Below are 23420 nucleotides of genomic sequence, written 5' to 3'. Positions count from 1 at the left end.
AAGATTCAGCCAATTTTTATTTCTGCAGCGCATCAGTGTTTATCATTTGTTTTACAACAGCACTGCATGTTCTCAAAAACTGACTTAGATGTATTTCACCCTCCTCTACAAAAACTCAAGAGAGACAAATGGCCTTAAAAACAAAATCCACCACTGAGGCATGGTTAGTTTACTAAAAGAGCATTTCTTTTTTTACCCTGTCAGTTCAATATTTACTTTTTACAGTGGTAACTACGTATCATCCCCACCCGCCTCTGTATTTTTCAAGATTTGTGACAAATTACCAGCCTGTAATTAGGCATTATGAAAATTCACTGTGGGAAAAGTATTACTAGAGAGAAGTTTTTCCATTAAACTTGCTTTATAGGAATACTGATGACTTTCACCTTTAGGAAGGCTAAGAGCAAAACCACGGATGCATTTTGAGTGCACATGTTTGAACAAACCTATTTCTTGTGGAGAAATGCTCTAGGAAGTGAGACAGACTTGGGACAAAATCCTAGCTGTTTCTTATGAGCTGGGTAAGTAGCTTAGCCGCTCTGCACCTTAGTTTCCTTTTCTATAAAATGAAGATATTAATAGTAAGTATTACATAGGAACAAAAGGAGGAGTAAATAAGAAAATCACACAGTACAGTGCCACATGCATTGGAAATGCTCTGTAAATGACAGCCATTACTATTTGATGAATAGGACAGAAACGAATAGCTTAGGGAAGGTCCTCACCATCCATTTGTTGCCATCCTCAGAATTTCACCATTCTCATTACCAATGAAAAAAGTATCTGAGCAACTTGCAGCCCTGGAAGACCTCTACCTCAGAGATGGATGCATAAGAGCTCAGACATGAGGCAGTCTCTCAGGCCCAACAGTGTTGCCTAAACCCAACTGCAGCAACCCTCTGCACAGGCATTACAGGAGCCTATGAAGCCATGACAGGTTCTTTTCCATCGGATCTATTCCTTGCTCTGTGAGCTTAGACAAATCACTATTCCCACATCCTCTTGTCCTTGAGAGGGTGGACAAGACAATCTCAGATCCTTTTTGTTTGTAGAGAGAATTAATTCAGAGCTGGGGTAAAGAGCAAAACCAAGGAGTTTTCAGGGGGTGCAAAAGCAAGCAAGATCATCTCAATGGAGATGTTTCCTAGCCTGGCATTATCAAATAATCAAGAGAAAAGCAATGGTCAGAAGACAACCCAGTATGCTCAGACACAACCTTTGGCTTTCTGCTTACACAAATCACAACCCTACTATCACTCTAATAATTCTGACTAATAGTTGTAGGGTTAACCAACAGTGAGCACCCTATGTTCCAAGCAATTTTCAGAGTCTAGGCATGCATTGGCTCATCATCCCTCATGCTCAGGAGATCAGTGCTATTGTATTCATTTTCAGATGAAGAAACTGAGGCACAGAATGGTTAAGAAATTTTTTAAGGATACTGAATTGTGATGGAACCAAAATTTGACCCAGAACAGTCCGGCTCCAGAGTCTACAATCTTAACATTGACTATCTGCTACTCCTGCTCCCACTAGTAAAACAACCACTGGAAACTCATCTGTGCTTTCTGCGACTCGTAATTCAATTTTCTGCAATAGCATTTCTCTAAAACTTATATTGCTGAGCTGGTATTAGCCTTTAGAAAATTTTAGTCCTCTTTTATTTAATGTTCACAGTAGGCATATTTCAAAATACTGCAATTCAACTAGATTGAAGGAGGGAGTCTGCTACAGAGGTGTGGATGACACAACCTGGGCTCTGAAGTCACAGCTGTTGAAGCTGTGTGATAGACGCATGGGAAATCTCTACACTATTCACTCTATTTTTGTTTTGTTTGAAATGTTTGATAATAAAAGAGTTAAAAGCAAGAAAAATTTTCAACCACAAAAAAGATAACTTAAGACTACGCTGTTTCAGGATCCAGAGGGGCATTCAGCTTCGGTAGATAATGCCCCTGCTGACAATTTCAGGCTAAATTTCAAAAACTGAGAGAACATGAGCTTATTTATCAATATTTTTACTAACTCAAGAACTATCTCCCCAAAATACTTTAGTCTTATCTATCAGAAATAATAAAGGCATTTCTCAGAGTTGAATTTTTTGCTCAATGTAATTTTTGTTGTTGCTGCTGCTACTGCTACTGATTGGAAAACCTTTTGCTTCCCTCCTCGGGACAGGTTTATCTTTCCACAGGCTACAAATCACTAAAGACAATTTGCGGAGTCAAACTTAAAAACGTCTATCCCCACTATCTTTTTCACAGTTCTTTTAAAAGATTAAAAGAAAGAAACTTACCCCTTCTGTTGTGCATTCCTTCTTTGCCAAAGTGTGCTGTGGTTTCGAAAACTAGCTCAGTCCTTCTGAACTTTTCTGTATCCGTTATAAATTAAAGAGCCACAAGGAAGGGAAGTGGTTAGTCAACTTGCTAATTTTATCAGTCCCTCCCACTGGTTAAATAGTACCTGTTGCTACAGATGCAATATCAGTGTTCCCAGCTCATTTCCCTGCTATTGAACGACTTTAGACCATATAACTTAGGGGCAGAGAGAATGACTGTATCTGGTATGTAGGCATGAGAGCTAAAGAATGAATGTTTTATTACCATTAATAAGAAGCCTAATAGACTACAAAACCCAGCAATTTAACAGAATGAGGAGGAGGAGGAGGTGGAAACAGAATGTTTGTCAGCTCCATACTCTAAGCATACTCAATTTGGGTGGGAAGGGGAGTGATTTTTTTAATGCAATCAGAGGACATGTGGGAAGTGGCTGGTGTTTCATTTGCTGATAAATGATTCTGCCCTGGAATGGATCCAGTTTACGGATATAGAAACTTCCACAACTGGGGCCCTGGCTCCGGCAACTCTCTTCCTCTGGAGCTTACTAATTAAAACACAGGGCAATGTACCAAATGTGTCCCTCTGAATGAGGGAAAATGAGACATCCTCTGAAGAAGCAGCTATGAATTGTTTCCTAGATGTAAAGACCTGCAGTGAATGAGAGGAAAAAGCAGAGGCTGAGCCCGATTTTAATGAAATAAAATGATTTTGCTATTTCAATCCCACTCCAAAAGATTTCAACATAAAAATCACTGTCACTCCAAAACCCTAGATTATGCAATTTTCTGAGCTACTTAAATGGGTGCATTTGAATTACATCTGGAGTGCTCACTTTGAAGTGTCTTTCCTACCATATCTAAGGATTGTGGTATTAGAAGGAAAAAAAAGTCTGAAACTTAAATCATCTTGAAGGCTCATTAGTTCTTGCTTTTGATTGGCTAAGAAATGTTTCGTCAAAGAAATTCTGATGTATTTTATATATTTACATGTCGTGATAGTTTCACAAAAAGAGTTAAATTTGATAAGCTAAGGCAAGCTGAGGAAACTAGCAATTCTGTCACTGACACCCTCCTTAGCATTACCCCAAATTCAATGATACTTAACTTATAAAATAAAGAAAGGGAAAACTTTGGAGACTTACTGAATTTATTTTCCCCCTCCTAAGCCTCTTTTATAATTAGATCTAAGAAAATGAAAATGTAAGTACCATACTGAAGCAAAATACAAGCAATGCCTTGCTCTGAGATCTCTCCAATAATTTCTCTTGAAGAACAAAAACTGCACAATTCTAAGCCCTCAAGGTCATATCTTTATATTTGTCTGAGTTTAAGGTGAGAACAATATTTCAAAATCATGACTCTGGATTTAGTTCCTCTCACATCTGTAGCTTTTGCATCTTCAAGAAAGGAAGAGGAAAAGACAGAGTTCTAGAAGAAAAAGAGGGGGAAAGTGAAAAAGAAAGGGAGAGAACTTTGCTTCATTGTCCCCTTCTCCAAAACTCTTCCCCAAGCATTTACATTTGGTGGTTCTTCCTCGGCCTCATCCATAAGCCTTCCTCACCCATTCAAACACACCTACTTGCCCCTCTCTGAAATCCTGCAGCATATCTCATCATCTAGGCATAACTTATTTCTATGCAATGTCTTCCCTTCTTTTCTTTTTCTTTTTTTTTTTTTTTTTTTTTTTTTTTGAGACAGAGTCTTGCTCTGTGGCCCAAGCTAGAGTGCAATAGCACGATCTTAGCTCACTGTAACCTCTGCTTCATAGGTTCAAGCGATTCTCCTGCCTCAGCCTCCCAAGTAGCTGGGATTACAGGAGCCCATCACTACGCCCCACTAATTTTTGTATTTTTAGTAGACATGAGGTTTTACCATCTTGGCCAGGCTGACCTCGAACTCCTGACCTCGTGATCCACCCACCTTGGCCTCCCATAGGGCTGGTATTACAGACATGAGTCACCATGCCCGGCCTCTATGCAATGTCTTTCTGAAAGCCTGTAAGCCTCTTTAGGACCAATGTATATTCTCAATGCTCACCTAGAGGGTTAAGCTGCTCAAGCACAAAGCCTCACTTTTAAAAACAAATATTTTGTAATGCCTCTTTTACTAACCTAACACAAAGCTCATAGTTTACACAAACAACCTCTATATATCGTATTATTTTTAATCATAAAGTTCTCCAGGCGTGAGCATAATTTACATATTAAGTCATCTGATGTCTGCCCTACTACCAACAAATAAACATGAATTAAAGAGAAGTAATAAGAAGCCAGTACTTTCAAGAAGGGTAAGAAAGTCAAAGACTGGAGGGTTGAGTGGTTGCATGGACATGAGGATACAATTTAGTTTTAGAATAAGAATAAAGCAGACTTACAGGCCAATGATAAAAGGAAAATAAGAGTAACTGAAGTCTAGATAACATGGCAAGGCAGATTATAGATGGTAAAAAAAAAAAAAAAAAGAACACACAAAGAATTAATATTCTCTCATAAGATCTGAGATTTCTTTCTCTCTCCCTTTCTTTCTGTCTTTCCTTTTATTTTTTATTCTTTCTTTTTTTGGTGGAGTCTCACTCTGTTGCCCAGGCTGAAGCACAGTGATGTGATCTTGGCTCACTGTAACCTTCGCCTCCTGGTTACAATCAATTCTCTGCCTCAGCCTCCTGAGTAGCTGGGATTACAGGCGCCCATCACCATGCTCGGCTAATTTTTGTATTTTTTAAATTAGAGACAGGGTTTCACCATCTTGACCAGGCTGGTCTTGAACTCCTGACCTCATGATGCACCAGCCTCAGCCTCCTAAAGTGCTACAATTACAGGCATGAGCCACTGTGCCTGACTGAGATTTATTTCTTATTCATAAAAAATGTTAAAGGAGTGTTAATTTTGCCTTTTGTTATATTGAACAAGGGACGTACAAATGAGCACTGATAGAGCTACATTGTGTTGGTTATCCAAATACCATGAGCCACCTCGTTGTCAGTGACATGGTTTTCCAAATGGTCAACAATTTGCAGTAAATCTTCCAAAGTAAAGAACAATTTTACCTGAAATTATACAGTAGCTGTAGCCTTAGGAAATTCAATGTATACTAAAACTGAATTAAACCAGTTTTTATATGGGCAACCAATTTTGTTTCTAGGCTCAAATAATTATAAACAGGTATTTCACCTATATGAATACCCAAAGGGATTGCTGAAAATGCAGGATCCAACCTCCAGGTCCAAAATGGCCTCTCACATAACAAGACTGCACTCCACTAAATGTCAGTAGTGTCCTCCAACCACTGCAGCATCCAGAAAACACTTTCAAATCTTCCCTTAGGGGCCAGTACAGTCCCGCTGAAAAGCAATACCCTAGACAAAATGCTACCCTTCAAACAGCTGGCTTTGGGAGTCAGGCAGGCTCATCAAGATATGAAGGAGATAAGGATGGAAATGCCCTGAACACAGAGCGCATGCTATGGCTGCCTAAGGCCAACTGTGGCCACCTGCTCCCAACTGTGGCCAAACAGGAGTCTGAGCCCTAGCAGCACAAAACCACCATCTATCAAGAGACGGTGGACCCTTTAAAAAAGGGTTGGCAAACAATCTTTAAACTACACAAAGTTTGTCTTCAGGCTAACATGATTATTTGTTGCTCAATCAAAAATATATAACAACATTTACAAAATATGTAATGTCAGGGTGTGGTATTCAGTTTAACAAGTACTTTGATACCCTATTGTATATATGAATTATATAGAATAAACTGGAGTATCTGCTAATATGTTAATGAGAATTCTCTATTAATGTATTATTTTTTCGGTTTTTTTTTTCTTTGCGGTATTTTCTAATTTTTCTAAAATAAATACATAAGGCTTTGCAATAAAAAAAAAATAGAAAAGGGTGACAGCACAAAACTCCATCTAAAAAAAAAGAAAATATATTTCCATTTTAAAAATTGGAAGATGATGGTTATAAAATAAACTATTTAAATACATTCAGAAAGGACTACAATTAAAACGGGCAAAACAAATTAAATTCCTTTCAAATACTCATTTCTGCTTCAACTCAAGCACTGCTTAGAGAGCAGATGTAAAAATTAAACTGTCTGCAAATCAGAACGGGGATATGCCCAGGTAATGGAATCATTACCTTGTGTTCTAGATATGTAAGTCATTATACAATCTCTTTTATTACATAGCTAGAGCCCACACAGGAAGGATCCAAGTCTGACTGTGTCTCACAGAAAGCACTCAAATAATTGTGCATCAATTTAAAAAGACCTAGAGTTCTAAAAGTGGTAAAAAAAAAAAAATAAACTTTCCTCTGAGCAGTAATAATAATAATAAAGTTAACCTTTAAAATGAAGATGCTTTAGTAATTTAATTACTTTTTCCTATTTACAAAATTAATATTAGAAGCTGAGTCATGTTGGAATTCAATAAAATTACTTTATTAACTTCCTCTAGGGCTTAAAAAATACTTTATTAAACCTCTCTTTTTATAATTCAGTCTTATCCTTCACTCTGCTGAAAACTTGGACCACATTTTATTCCTATAAAAACTGATTTTCCCCCAAATTAGAAATATATAACTAGAAATGATTCAAAGCTGATCCTCCTAGGTACCAAACACAACATCCTAAAAAATAAGATTACATCTTGAAATATCATACATAATAAGACTACTTAAAACATGCATTTAAAAACACTATAAATTCTGTAATTACTATTGAATTTTCACAAGTTAAAAAATGTACCACTAGAGTGTATAGACAGGGACTAACTGAACCATGGCAATTGGCAGGAAAATGATGATACAATTTTTTAGAGATATTCTATTTTTTTCTTAGGAAACATGGTCATGAGTGGTGCTTATTTTGAAAGGAAATTTAACCTTTTTCCTGTCTTAAGTTATATGCTGACTAGAGCTTCAGTTCTTAAATGTGTTCAAGTTTATTTCAATTCTGCAGAATCAGAAGATTATACAGTTTGTGAACTAAATCTTTCCTTTCAGTTATATCTTTCAATTTTGATTACAAAAGCAGATGTTTGCAGGTTTGAAAGTTACTAGTTCAACATTGTTGAGGAACCTAAGGTAAACAAGAAAATTATCAATTGCCCAGTATAAAAAGAAAATCTCATAAGCATAGTATCATGCAATACGTTTTTCTAAGATGCATCCCAAATTTAATCTCTTTAGGATGCCTTTGGTACTTGACTAAATTTAGTGCTAAGGTGATGATATTTAGCCAAGATTTTGCTTACTGACATATATTCAAATAAATGGAAAAACTACCACTGGAACACAATGTGTCTAAATATACACTTGCTGAAAAGAAGAGCATTCCAGTGTGCCCTTCTTCTCTAGTAAACAGAGGACATAATACTTAACTTCACTGGTAAGCAAATAAATGTAAATTAGGAAACATTAACATTTTTACCTGTCGATTGATGCTAATAGATGACGACAAGCACACGATGTCAAAAACAATGCTGGTAGTAGTGTAAATTGGTACACCTTTCCAGGGGAAAAAAATGTCACACTATATCCAGACTCTTTTAAACCGTTCACACTTTTTAAGAGTGATTCTATTTCTAGGAATCATTTCTAAAGAAAAAAAATCAAGGATATGGATGGTGACTTATGTAAATGAATGTCCATCACACTGCTACTTTAAGGTGTCATTGAATAACTGCGAATGGTGAATATGCCCAACATAGGGGAAATAATAAAAGAAATTATGGTATAATTCTGTGACATTGTACAAATTTCTACAAATCATGATATTGAAAATGTTGAATAACAATACAAAATGAGCAATATTAAGAGAGAAGATACAAAAATATACAGTATGACTTGGTATTATGACCCAAGTCTCAGAAATCAAAACATACACTTGCCCTTCACACCCTCACAAATTCCTCCAAATTTTATACACACAGTCAACGGAAAAGAGACCAAAAGAAAAGACCAGAGTGTGAAGACTGTGTTCTTTATTTGTCCTTTGGCTTCTGGAACTATATTTCATTTTAATTTGATTTAGTGAATTTTTATTTCTCTCCTTGATAAAGTGAAGCTTGCCTGGCAACTCAGAAGCTTTAGGGTGAAATCCACTTCTCTTTAAATTGGAAACAACTGTCAATGGGTCCTTATCTTAGTTACTCCAGAAGAAATTACATTACTTTTTAAAACACAGTGCTGAAAATCATATCTGATTTTTAGCAAAATGAATTTTTAAAATTTTACCTGGGAAAAGATTTAGAGTGAGTGTTGGATTTAAATCAAATGAAGAAGAAAGAAATCTATCTTTATCTAGTCCTTATAAAACCAGGCACTGGACAAATTGAAGCTCTTGTAGTTATCACAACAACCCTAAAGGTTTTCTCTTATCTAATTTATAAATGGGGAGACAAATTTACCCAAAGATTAGGTAAATTGATCAAGGTCTCGCATTTGGCAAATCAAGAACCAAAATTGATTATAGTCGATCCTGACCACAAAAGACTAACACAATACACCAAGATTTTATATTGGAATATAGGTAGTTAACGCATGGTAGTCTTCAAACATGCTTTTCTTGTGTAATGTTACTATGGTGGAAAATGAAATAGGAAGTAATGGAGAACTGAATACATTAACAACTGAATACATTAACTCAGCCTACATTTTCTGAACCAAAAGTAGTCAGGATACAGGATATGAACCTATGACAAAGAAGTAGTCCAGAGTTTCATGTTTCATGTAACTACCATTTGCCTAATGTTTAATGAAAAGTGTGTGTGTGTGTGTGTGTGTGTGTGTGTTGTAAATACCACATTAAATTTATAATTATTGGTATTGACTTTAAAGTTTTAATTATTATACAAATAATATAGGATCATAAAATCAAATAATACACAAAAAATATATAGACAAAGGGAAAACTGCCTCATTAGCCTACACTACACAAAAAGTCAGTAAGAACAATTTGGTGGCCTCCTGGACTTCTGTTCACATTCATAAAATTATGGCCGCACTTAAGGAAACGAAGGTTGTGTAAATTGTCCAAGTGACATGAGGCACGGTTTACCTTTAAACACATTGGTTTAACTTCCAGAGGATCTCCTTTCTAACTTTTTATTTTGCTGGGGTCAGAGGGGAGAATACTCCACTAACAAAGAAATTGAGAACTTTATTGTTTTGGTTTGTTTATTTTTAATACTTTCCGAAAATCCAAAGTATTAGGTTTTCCTTTTGAGCAAATCATTTAATTCTGCAGCTGAATGTCTCCCATCTGTAAATAAGGGTGATTACCTACAAGAGTCAGAAAAAGTCAATGACTCAGTAACTATATTATATATAACTGAAATTATTTTTCAGTATCTTTCTTTTAAAATCTGTTTTAGAGGTATGGCATATGCTTACCAAAAATAAAATGCAAACCTTTAGAATTTTAAATGAAGAATTAAGATACCATTGGGTCATGTGCACTAACAACCTGTAATCTCAACATATCAGTGGAGAGGCCTGGGGAGAGGTGATTAGATCATAGGGGTACACTTCCTCCTGGCTGTTCTCATGATTGTGAATGAGTCTCGGGAGATCTGGTTTTTTGAAAGTGTGTGGCACTTTCCTGCTTCACTCCCTCCAGCCACCATGTGAAGAAACTGCCTGTTTCTTCTTTGCCTTCCACCATGATTATAAGTTTCCTGAGGCCTCCCTGTCATGCTTCCTGTTAAGCCTTCAGAACCTCTTTTCTTCCTAAATTGCCCAGTTTCAAGTAATTCTTTACAGCAGTTTGAAAACAGACTAATTCACTCTTCTTATGTTATTGCTATACCCTACTATGAAATATCTCCCTTTACTGGGTTAGAGTGTTATTTGAGTATCTAAAAAATTGAGAGAGAAATTTCAAGGCACTGAGAACCAGAAAAAGGTAAAAGAGTTTCACATGCCCTACTTATGACCTTTCAAATGCAGGGCCTAAAAATGTTCAGAATTTCCAACATTTCTTTCAGCCCTAATTTTAAGGGTAAAAATCCTTAATCAAATAGTCTTGGGCTCTAGCTAGTTCTGTTCACATGGTGACTGACTGTATAGAGGGAAGATTACAACCCCAATCAAGTGGCCAAAAGAAGGGAGTGCTCAGACTCATTTATTATTTTTCCCCAGAGGATTAATAAGGACACATTGTAAAATGCAACTGCAACATCCTTTTGCCTCATGGGATACATGGGGATAAGTTTTTCACCATATTACACATGATCCAAGTGAGCAAAACTCTTAAGGAAATGCTCACAAAGTGATAATCACTTTCCCTCAGTGCAAATACGCCATTTCCCTTTCAAAAAAGGGTCCTGGAACTTTGCACTGTCTTGTTTAAGAATAATAATCACAATGTATCACTCTCATCTATTTCCCCTAAGAAGTAAAATGTTTTTATTTCTTAAGGACAGGGAGTCTTCAGCACCATTTTGAGATTTTCTTGAGAAATATTCACAATATACTTCTTTTTGCTAACTATATAATCTTAAGAATGTTATTAAACTCTCTGGACTTTCTCATTTACAAAATGGGGTTTATAATACCTATTCCATAGAATTACTATGGACATTAAATAAGGTTTAATATTATATAAATGGCCTTTGCACAGTAACTAACACATTATAAACAGTCAAAAACTGATAAATAAAATTACTGTAACTACTAGCAATAAATGATATTTAGTTTTCTCCTTCTCATACTAAGAAGGATATTATGATGATTCTGTTTGCGTGTGTGTGTGAATGTGTGTGTGTGTTTGTGTGTTTCTTTCAATATTTTTTGCAGTAGCTGCAGGCTCATTTTGGGCCCTTTTTATAAAAGCTTTACTATATAGTTTTAAAAATCCTTTTAAGATCCATAATCCTATTGAGTCAAGAATAAAACGTGTACTTAGTTTCAGGCAAACAATTGTTCAACAGAAGCCCCTTCAATTTTTAATTATGCCTTCTTCCCTTTCCAAGTTCGCTGTTATTCTCAGATTTTTAATCTTGAAAGTCAGTCAGGGTACATTATTTATGTTATATTCAATATGGAGAAAAAGAAGAAAGGGATTTTATTCAGGACACTAACTCTAACCCTGAAATGTTATTTTCTGAACATTTGTTCTGCTCACTGAGCAAATTTTAGTCTTCAAGTCAGATGTCTAAATACAGTGCTTGAGCTCTGCTTAAAGGCTAAAAATATAGACTTCTGCACAAGGTGATGGTTACAAAGGAAGGTGTTTAGAATATGGTGCAATAGAAGCTAAGGTAATTGAGCATTAGCAATACAGTTCAGCCAGGAGAATTCCTCATCTGCACTGAAGCTTTGGAGTTAAATCATAGGCTATTATCCTTTGAAATACATTTTACATGAAAAGTGAATCAATTAAAGAAGTGGTTTCCTGAAACCTTCACCAGGTCTTCAGTTTTGATCATTTAGTCAACCCCCCTCTCTCTCTCTCTTAAATTGAGCACTAAGTACAGTGAATCTGAACAGGAAGACTGGCTAAAAAACCCATGCAGTTTTTTTCTCCTCTCGAGAAAATATGTGAATAGAAGTCAGGGAATACTTCTGATGTTCACTAATACCATGATAAAACAAGGTCATCATATAGAAAGTTTATTAACCTGCAGGAAACATACTGTGTATCATTGCCTGATTCTGCTTCAGCCTCACAAACCGAGATATGTTCCAACTTGTATCATCTTACACTAAGTCTTCCTCAGTCACATCTGCCCAAAAGTAAAGTGTCAATAAGAGGTGAATAGGAAAATAAAATAGAGGCTTGGAATGGATAATCCTGTCTTTGTTTTCAAATGACGTGTGAGGATCATTGAATTCTTTAAATGTTATTCCTTTTGAGAAACTGGAAAAGTTAACATTGAATGAACAAAGAAGAAAAGGGCAGATAGAAGTATTGATGTGCTCATGATAAATAATGCCTAAATAAATGATTAAATGGAAGGAGAAGTAACAATATTAGACCATCTTGATAGGTTATTATCCAAATCCTCTCTCTTATTTTATTTATTTATTTTTATACAGGGTCAAAAAAGGCTGGAATACAGCCCTTTTTGTATTCTGTAACCCAGGCTGGAATACAGTGGCACTATTATGACTCACTGCTACCTCGACCTCCTGGGCTCAAGCAATCCTCCTGTCAGCCTCCTGAGTAGCTGGAACTACAAGTGCATGCCAACACACCCATCTAATTTTTAATTTTCTTTGCAGAGATGATGTCACACTATGTTATCCAAGCTGATCTTGAATTCTTGAGCTAAAGCAATCCTTGTACCTTGGTCTCTCAAAGTGCTCAGATTACATGTGTGAGCCACTGCATCTGGCCCAAATTCCCACTTTAAATATTCATTATATATGTCTCATGAACCTATCCTGTCTTTTTCAATATTCATTTTACTTCTAGTGCCTAGAAACATAACTAACATAGGTCCTTAAATATTTGCTGAATGGATATATTTTCATTTTATTTTTATTTGCTTTTTAACTTTTCAATTTTTTTAAGGGTAATTATTTTTTTTTTTACATCTCTAAGAATTCCCCTTTCAACACTAGCCAGGAGAGATAAATTAAAAATTACATCATAATTCCTTAATAAAGTTTTCATGCAAGAAATAATATTTGGCCAATTTACGTCAAAAAATGAATTATGCCTCTTTGAAACTAGTTTCTAGGCAACATTTGTCCTTATTAAATGTGTAAATGTGGCCAGGCTCGGTGGTTCATGCCTGTAATCCCAGCACTTTGCGAAGCTGAGGCGGGTGGATCACGAGATCAGGAGTTCAAGACCAGCCTGACCATCATGGTGAAACCTAATCGCTACTAAAAATACAAAAATTAGCTGGGCATGGTGGAGGATGCCTGTAGTCCCAGCTACTCAGGAGGCTGAGGCAGGAGAATTGCTTAAACCCAAAAGGCAGAGGTTACAGTGAGCTGAGATTGCGCCACTACACTCCAGCCTGGGCGACGGAGTGAGACTCTGTCTCAAAAAAAAAAAAAAAAAAAAAGTAAATGCAAACACACATTCATACTGGATAAATATCTGACCAATTTTTTGCATCATCTTCATCATGAGGTCGCTGGGTTGAAAAGATCAGAAAATGAAAATTTCTCAAATCATTTCATAAATTCTTATCTCATAACAATCAAACTGGCCTATAAATTTACTCTTTAGTAAGAACAAGGATAAAATTGGTGGTGGAAAAACCAGGCAGGCAATGAGACGAAGTAACTAACACTGGGACAAGAAATCTGAAAGTCTAAAGCTGACTTCCATCTCCTTGTGTCAAGTATATTTAATAAAAAGCAGTTTGCTAAGGTCAAATATTTCTTTGTAAGTAAGCTTTTATGATTGGATTTTGTTTCTTGGTGGAGATTTACTTGTGCTTTATTGAATGATTTATTGAATTTTGTACATGTCTGAGATTGGTCCAATATCTTTCTAATTTATTTGTAAAATGACTGAAAGTTGACTTTAAAATTCCCCAAACTTCCACATTTGTGTTTCTGAAGTTCCAGATCCTGACTTTCAGAATAGGGTACCAACTTCCACAGCAGAGAAAACTCTTATTATAGAATGTTCAATAGAATATTCAATAGGAAAAAAATCATTTTTCTTTCTGGAATTACTAAACACCTCTTCATACCTTTCAAAGTGATCTTTTGAAATCGAATATGGGATGCATAAGAGATTATGTCTCTCTTCACATATGCACAAATTCACAATGTCCTGGAGCATTTACTTCAGCACAGGAAACTCCTGATATTTTAGTCATTTACAACAAAAAAAAAATGTTTAAGAAATAACTGCATCATATAGAATTTTAAGTACTTCTCTTTTACCATGTTACATAAAAGGCATGTCTAAATTTAGACATATGTAGATAAACATGCCAATCCCTGAAAAACCCTAGACCACAGAAGTTCTAGAGAAAAGTCTGTATTATATTAAATATGAGACTCCATTTCCTTGTTTTGAATTATTGGTGCTGCTGTGGCAACAGCACAATGCAGAACTTTGTTGCTCTCTCAGCAAAGCTATTTATACTATTTAAACTCTTCCCAGGGAGTTCTTCCTCTACCACGTTCTTCCATTATTTTAATAAAGCACTCCATTCAAAGTGTATGTTTTTGTTTTTAAATCACTGCTAAATGTAAAATAACTTTGAACTGCCTAGGCAGACTCTAGACATGAAGCTAGAGTGGAAGTGTTCTAAAGTCACCGAATACCCATTTCACAGATCACAGCATTCTTTTATAAAAGGCTTATTTCCTGCAACTTAAAGGGGTGATAATGTGACTTCTAAATGCTCAGAAAGTATAACAAAATGTCTAGAAGTAGAACACAGCTGGTCACGTAATGATTAAAATACTTCAAAAGGGAAGAGATGTCTATTGAAGTTCAAGATGGTGCTCCTCATTTGTACGATGTTGCTAGTGAAGTGAAGGTTCTGATGTTACTCACTAAAGAAGCAAGTGCAATGACACAGACAAGGAAAAGGACTAACAGTAATTAGTTGCATAAAGCTACATTATAACAAGTTTCTTCAAAGCCTAATCTCTGGAATAGTTAAATTAACCAAGCAAAGAGAAGACTCAATCAATTTTATTTAAACTATTAACATGTTAATTCACTATAACTATAAACCATTTCCTATTAATTAGTAAATTGGCTAACCATTTAGTTGAATCAGAGGTAAGAAGACTTTTTGTTTGTTTGTTTGTTTGTTTGTTTGTTTTTTAATTCACAGGTTTTTATAACCATCACCACAATCTAATTTTAGAACATTTTCATCTCTCTTAAAAGAAACCCCATGACCATTAACAGTCACTCCCTATTTCCTCCCATCAGCCCCTTCTCCCCACCAAAGGAAACAACAAATCTGTTTGCTTTTACATATTTGCTTTTTCTGGACATTTCATATAAATAGAATCAGTTGGATCAGGTGGTAGACATTGGGTTATTCCCATTTTTTGGCTATTATGAAAGATGCTGCTTTGAACATTTATGTTTGAGTTTCTGTGTGAACACACGTTTTTATTTCTCTTGGGTATACCTCAGCCCTATGAGTGAAATTGCTAGGTCACATGGTTGCTCTGTGCTTCACACTTTAAGGAAATGTTGCATTGTTTATCAAAGCTGCTGTGCCATTTTACATCCCCACCAGCAAGGTATGAGTGTTCCAATTTCTCTACACCCTCACCAACACTTCTTATTATGTCTTTTAAGAAGACTTTTTAATAAAATCTTCTGACCATGGTAACTGAAAATATTCTCATATTTGGAAATTAATTAAGACAGTTGAAAGAAGTTGTCAGGTAATGAGAAAATGAGGTAGGAAAATGACTTCAACTAAGTCTTCTTTCAGATGACTGGGAGATATACGGTGCTCTGGTTGTAAAATAAGATACTAGAGTCAGGCAGACAATAACAAAATGGAAGAAAAGAACTATAAGCTCTATGTACAAATAAAAATTTTACTTCTCCAGCTTCATCTATCATCACTCTCCTTCCACTCTGCACACCTACTACTCCAGGTACAAGTCATTTTCATCTTTCTTTCAACAGGCCAAAACCTTCCACTATTCCTTCCAATTTGCACTTGCTGCTCTGCTTGTCTGCACCATCTCACCTCCTTCTTGCTGGTAAATGCGCATTCACTTTTTAAGACATGGATCAGTTGCCTTCTCTGCCAACTTGACCACGTGGCCAGTGTCCATCATCCAAGCAGAGCTTGTCACTGTTTCTTCAGTGCTGCAGGCTACCGTTCCTACTTCTGGAGTGCACAGATCTTGTCATCATTTCTGTCTCCTTCATAGACTAAACTGGGGTTTCCTCTAGGGTAGAGTCCACACAAAGCTCATTCATTTAACTTTGTACCTGCATTTTTGTTTTCAACAATGTAACTATCTATGATTACTCAATGACTGGTAAAAATAATATGAAAATAAATTTCAAATTAGAATAAACTACATGTTCCAAAATTAGAGGCAATTTGCTCATATAATAGAACGCAAGAAAAATTTAGGATATAGAAAAAAATGACAGAAATACAAAAAGAAAAATTTAGGAGAAAAAGACAAAGAAGCTATTTTTGTCACTGTCAACTATGACTACAAGCAAACTTATTTAGTAAACATTCCCCTATTAAAATGTTTTGAAGTCTATATTAGAGAGGCTAAAATGAATACGCTTTATTTCTAGCTTTATATTTGGCTCATGAAGAAAGGCAAATTCGGTAAGCTGTCACTTCAGCTATTCATTATTTCATTATCATATGTAATACTGCTCACTGTCTATGAAAGAAAAAAAAGTAACATATTCTCTCTTATTAGAATCTATGCCCTCTAAAGGTGCTCTGTCAAGCTGAGAAATGGTATTTCAGGAAACATAATATGCTGCAAAGACAGATGTCCCTATTCAAAATGTATGTATGATGATCAATCACAGCTCAGAACACTCAAGAAAACTGGAGTACCACACTTAAAAACAATTACAAAAGATGTGTTAAAATAATATCAAGAAGCTGACACAAACTGAAGGTATTAGGCAAGCCATTCTAAAGTGTCCGTAGAAAATGAGAGAATTTTGTGTCTTTCTAAGGTTCCATATAAGAATTTAAAGGGTATTATACAGTAAATACTGTATCAATATCACATCTGTTCTTGGGAAAGCTCCCTCTTGCCTTATACTTCCTTACTCTGAGCTACCTATTCAACACCCACACCTGACCTACCATTAATTCCTTTCCTAGGTTCATACAGGTTAAAAATAAAGTCAAGCTACAGAATAAGAATAGATATAAAACCTGATATAAATGTATACTATGTTTGCAATTATTTTTAGCATCTACGACTGAACCATGGCATCTTTCTCAACTGGATAGCATTCTTTAAAGTGTTACAAGACAGACAAAAATCTTGGCTTTTGCAAACTTTATGTTTTATCATGGGAGGCAAATAATAAAGAATGTATACTAAACAGGTAAATGATAGGTATGTTAGAAGATAGAAAGTGCTATCTACAGTAACGAAGCATGGAGTAAGAGTGTTACAGTCTTAAATAGAGTGACTAGCATAGGGTTCAGCGGGATGTTGACATTTGAGAAAACACCCAAAGATGGGAAAGGCCATGTAAACAAGTCTGTAAAGGTACTTGACCATGCAGATTGAGAGAAAAGTTCAACAATAAAAGTATGTCTGGTGGGAGCACTTGAGGCATGTCCAGTGAACATCAAGGAGGCCCGTGCAACTGCAGCAATTCAACGAAGGGAAGAGTTAAAAGAATAAAGTGAGACAGATGTCAAGGACCATTCTATAAAGTGCCTTTGAGGCCTTGTAAGACTCTGGCTTTTTCTGAGAGACAAATAGGGAGCTACTGGTGGGCTTTGAGCAAGAGTAACACTACATGATTTATACTTAACAGGAGCATTCTGGCAGCTTTGTTAATAAAACTGGTGGTGCTGGGAAGAGTCTCAGGGGTGAAAGCTGAGAGGCCAATTAGGAAGCTATTCTGAAAATCTAAGCAGGCCGGGCGTGGTGGCTCTCGCCTGTAATCCCACTTTGGGAGGCTGAGGTGGGTGGATCACAAGGTCAGGAGTTTGAGACCAGCCTGACCACCATGGTGAAACCTTGTCTCAAAAAAAAAAAAAAAAGAAAAGAAAAGAAAAGAAAAAAGAAAGAAAATCTAAGCAAAAGATTTTGATAATATAGATCTGTGGAGTAGCTCTAAAGTGAGAAGGAGTAACAGGCCTCTGCTTATGTACTAAAAGTACAGAGACTTCTGACTGAATTTAGAGCATGAGGAAAAGCCAACATTCGATAATTTTTTAAAAGTTTCTTGCCTGAGCAATTAGAAGGAAGTGTCATTAATTGATATGGGAAACACTGTGTGTAGAACAATTTTGTTGAAATGCTGGCAGTTCAGTCTTGCCATTCAAGAGGCTTTCATATCATCTGGATATACACTCCTCAAGTTCAGGAAAGCTGCCTGGGCTAGACATACAAATTCGGGGCTATTGTCATATAAACGGCATTCACAGCCCCCATCCCTAAGAAATATATTACAAATATACTTGAAGCTTCATTGTATCCCTCTTCACAAATAATCAGCTCTAAAATTCTGAATTTATATTCCGAAGCAGGTCTTTGTATTTTATTTCATATGTACAAAATTAAAGGATATATAGCAGTGTTATGCATAGTTTCGGCATTATATAAATGATAAAGTATAAAAATTTTCTGCAATTTATTTTCTCTAAACATATTTTTGAGATTTATTCATGACAATATGTCAATTCCTAGTTCATTTCTTCCCAGACCTAACATTCCATTGCATAAAAATATCTCAAATTATTTATCCGTTTTCCTACTGATGGCTGCTATGGCTGGGATGTGGTTTGTTCCCACCCAAACTCATCTAGAAATTTGGTCTCTGATGTGGCAGTGTTGGGAGGTAGGGCCTAATGGAAGGTGTTTAGGCCATGGGAAGGGATCCTTCATGAAGAGATTAATACCTTCACTAGGGGATGAGTAAGTGAGTTCTTGGTCTTTCAAGAATGGATTCATTCCCTTGAGAACAAGTTGTTAAAAAGAGCCTGGCTTTATCTGATTTGCATTCTTGCTTTCTCTCTCACCATGTGATCTATGTACATGCCTGCTCCCTTTCTGTTTTCCACTATGGTTTGAAGCAGCATGAGGCCCTCACCAGATGCAGACAATTTTCCAGTCACTAGAATTGTGAGTCAAATAAAACAATTTTTGAAAATAAATTATCCAACCTCAGGTAATCTGTTAGGGCAACACGAAATGAACTAATATAATAGCTATTGAGTTTGATTCTATTTTTTTAATATTATGAACAATCCTGAATAAATATTCCTATACCTGTCTCTTTGTATATATATGAGAAGATATCTCTAGGGATTATACTTCCCAGTGGAATTTCTGGGTCCTTACAAAACATGAAATTTTACTACATATGTATGTGAAATTGCACTTTAAGGTGTCAGCAATTTACATTCCTCAGAATTATGAAATTTCCTACTGTTCCATATATTCACTAACACTTAGTGACACTGAACTTTATAATTTTGCCAATATGATGGACGTGCAAAATTGTATAACACTATAGTTTTGATTTGCATTTCCCTAATCCTTGTTTTGGCTACTTAGTAGCCATTTGGGTTTCATTTTAGGATTAACTCTTATTTGACCCATCTTCCACTTCATCATTATTTTTGGTATTCTGAATGCCAATTCTTTGTTATATTTAATGTTCATCATCTTCGTTCATAATTATAATCCCTTACCTTGAGATCGGTGTTTTTTAAAATTCTGTTTAGAAAATACTCTCCTTTGATCCAAGATGGTTGAATAGGAACAGCTCCGGAGTGCAGTTCCTAGCAAGAACAATGCAGAGGGTGAGTGCCCACTGCATTTCCAAACAAATTTTCACTGTCCACAGACCAGGAGATTCCTAGGCCAAAGTGTGCCACGAGTTTCAGCATGGTGGTTTCAGCCAGTGCCGTGATGGCACAAAGAAACTCATACTAATCTGGGCGGCTGTTTCAACTGCCACTCTACGCTCGGGAGACAGAGCCGCCTATTTAACTGAAAGGGAGGGGGCAGAGACAGGAAACCAGGCAATCTGGCTCAGCAGGTACCACTCCCACAAAACAAGCAATCTGAAATGCTCTGGATTGAGAGTTTCCCAGCAAGCGCAGCTGGACCCAGAAGGGTCCAGCTCAGTGGGGAGAAGCGTGACCACCACTACCAAGGCAGTCCAACACTACTGAGGCAGGTCACACAGCAGCTGGGCAGAGCCTGTGGCAGCTCAGCAACACCTCAACTAGACTACTCCGTGCAGGCATCTATGAAAAAAGGCAACAGCATGACAGGAACTTATAAATAAAGCCGACCTTCCTAGGACAGAGCATCTAGGAAAACAGGAAATTATGAGTTCCGCTACAGCAGACTTAAACGTACTTGCTCAGCATCTCTGCATGGAACAACAGAGCTCCCAGCACAGCACTTGAGCTCCTACAAGGGACAGACTATCTCCTGAAGCAGCTTCCCAACCTCCATATACCCAAAGAGATACCTCATAAAGGAAAGCTCAGGCCAACATCTGGCAGGTAACCTTCTGAAACAAAGATAACAGAAGAAGAAACTGGCAGCAACCCTTACTGTTCTGCAGCCCCCGCGGGTGATACCCAGGCAAACAGGGTCTGGAGTGGACCTCCAGCAGTCCTGCAGCAGAAGGGCCTGACTGTTAGAAGGAACTAAGAAACAAAGAAATAACTTCAAAGTCAACAAAAACGATGTCCACTTAGAGACCCCATCTGAAAGTCACCAACTACAAAGATCACAGGTAGACAAATCCACTAAGATGGGAAGAAACCAGCACAAAAAGAATGAAAACATGAAAAAACCAGAACACCTCTCCTCCTCCAAAGGATCACAACTCCTCACCAGCTAGGGATCAAAGATGGATGGAGAATGAATCTGATGAATTGACAGAAACAGCTTCAGAAGGTGGGTAACAACAAACTTCTCGTAGCTAAAAGAATATGTGCTAACCCAATGCAAAGAAACTAAAAACCTAGAAAAAAGGTTAGATGAGATTCTAACTAGAATAAACAGGTTAGAAAAGAATATAAACAACTTGATGGAGGTAAAAAACATAGCACAAGAACTTTGCGAAGCATATACAAGTTTCTATAGCTGAATTGAGCAAGCAGAAGAAAGGATATCAGAGATCAAAGATCAACTCAATGAAATAAAACAAGAAGGCAAAAATAGAGAAAAAAGAATGAAAAGAAATGAACAAAGCCTCCAATAAATACGGGATTATGTGAAAAGACCTAATCTATGTTTGATAAGTGTACCTGAATGTGACAGAGAAAATGAATCCAAGATGGAAAACACTCTTCAGGATATTATCCAGGAGAACTTTCCCAACCTAGCAAGGCAGGCCAATATTCAAGTTCAGGAAATACAGAGAACACCACAAAGATATTCCTCAAGAAGAGCAACCCCAAGGCACATAATCATCAGATTCATCAGGGTTGAAATGAAGGAAAAAATGCTAACAGCAGCCAGATAGAAAGGTTGGGTTACCCATAAAGGGAATCCCATCAGACTCACAGTGGATCTCTCAACAGAAACCCTACAAGCCAGAAGAGAGTGGGGGCCAATATTCAACATCCTTAAAGAAAAGAACTTTCAACCTAGAATTTCATATCCAGCCAAACTAAGCTTCATAAGTGAATGAGAAAGAAAATTCTTTACGGACAAGCAATTGCTGAGAGATTTTGTCATGACCAGGCATGCCTTATAAGAGGTCCTGAAAGAAGCACAGAACAAGGAAAGGAACAACCAGTAGCAGCCACTCCAAAAATGTACCATGGTAAAGACCACTGACACAATGATAAAATGTGTCAACTAAGAGTCAAAACATCCAGCTAGCATAAAAATGTCAGAATCAAATTCACACATAACAGTATTAACCTTAAATGTAAATGGGCTAAATGCCACAATCAAAAGACATAGACTGGCAAATTGGATAAAATGTCAAGAACCATCGGAGTGCTGTATTCTGGAAACCAATCTCACATGCAAGGACACACATAAGCTCAAAATAAAGGGATGGAGGAAGATTTATCAAGCAAATGGAGAGCAAAAAAAGCAGGAGTTGCAATCCTAGTCTCTGATAAAATGGACTTTAAACCAACAAAGATCAAAAGATACAAAGAAGGGCATTACATAATGGTAAAAGGATCAATGCATCAAGAAGAGCTCATGAACCTAAATATATATGCACCCAAGACAGGGGCACCAAGGTACATAAAGCAAGTTCTTAATGACCTACGAAGAAACTTAGCCTCCCACACAGCAACAGTGGGAGACTTTATCAATCCACTGTCAATATTAGACAGATCAATAAGACAGAAAATTAACAAGGATATCCAGGACTTGAACTTAGATCTGGACCAAGCAGACCTAATAGACAGCTATAGAAATCTCCACCCTAAATCCACAGAACATACATTCTTCTTAGCACCACATCACACCTACTTAAAACTGACCATATAATTGGAAGTAAATCACTCCTCAGCAAATGCAAAAGAACAGAAATCATAACAAACAGTCTCTCAGACCACAGGGCAATCAAATTAGAACTCAGAATTAAGAAACTAACTCAGAACTGCACAGCTCCATGGAAACTGAACAACTGGCTCTTGAATGTTGACAGGATAAACAATGAAATGAAGGCAGAAATAAAGATGTTTTTTGAAACCAACGAAATGAAGACACAACATACCAGAATCTCTGGGACACATTTAAAGCAGTGTCTAGAGGGAAACTTATAGCAGTAAATGCCCACATGAGAAGCAAGGAAAGATCTAAAATTAATACCCTATCATCAGAATTGAAAGAATGAGAAGAGCAAGATCAAAAGAAAAAAAGAAAAAAAAAAACTCAAAAGCTAGCAAAAGACAAGAAATAACTAAGATCAGAGCAGAACTGAAGGAGATAGAGACACAACCCTTCAAAAAAATAAAAAAAACCCAGGAGCTGGTTTTTTGAAAAGATCAACAAAATAGACCCCTCGCCAGATTAATAAAAAAGAAAAGGGAGAAGAATCAAATGGATGCAATAAAAATCGATAAAGGGGATATCACCACTAATTCCACAGAAATACAAACTACAGTCAGAGATTACTACAAACAACTCTATGCACACAAACCAGTAAACCTGGAAGAAATGTATAAATTCCTAGACACTTGCACCCTCCCAAGCCTAAACCAGGAAGAAGTTGAAAGCTTGAATAGACCAACAACAAGGGCTTAAGTTAAGCAGCAATTAATAGCCTACCAACCAAAAAAAGTCCAGGTCCGGACGGGTTCACCATTGAATTCTACCAGATGTACAAAGAGTAATTAGTACCATTCCTTCTGAAACTATTCCAAAGAATCCAAAAAGAGGGAATCCTTCCCAAATCATTTTATGAGACCAACATCATCCTGATGCCAAAACCTGGCAGAGACTCAACAAAAAAAGAAAACTTCA

At 36.6% G+C, this 23420-nt stretch overlaps 1 protein-coding gene across 18 annotated transcripts in view; it reads right to left on the bottom strand.

Annotated features, from left to right (window-relative positions):
* HDAC9 (histone deacetylase 9) overlaps positions 1 to 23420 on the bottom strand; it is a 1049458-nt gene that overhangs the window by 837637 nt on the left and 188401 nt on the right. For 2 of the 18 annotated variants that reach the window (XM_074379581.1, XM_074379577.1), the window contains exon 1: positions 2297 to 23420. This exon is cut by the window's right edge and continues 51345 nt beyond it. The exons of the other annotated variants lie outside the window; for them this stretch is intronic. Coding sequence is in view for 1 of the 2 variants with exons in the window: in XM_074379577.1 (XP_074235678.1) it covers positions 2297 to 2312 (16 nt within the window). In the remaining variant the exon portion in view is untranslated. The remainder of the gene's footprint in view (positions 1 to 2296) is intronic. 18 annotated transcript variants of the gene reach the window in all.

This window comes from Saimiri boliviensis, chromosome 10 (genome assembly GCF_048565385.1).
Source record: "Saimiri boliviensis isolate mSaiBol1 chromosome 10, mSaiBol1.pri, whole genome shotgun sequence".
Classification (NCBI taxonomy): Eukaryota; Metazoa; Chordata; class Mammalia; order Primates; family Cebidae; genus Saimiri; species Saimiri boliviensis.
The sequence above is the reverse complement of the archived record's forward strand: the minus strand, read 5'-3'. Positions and strand labels throughout refer to the sequence as shown.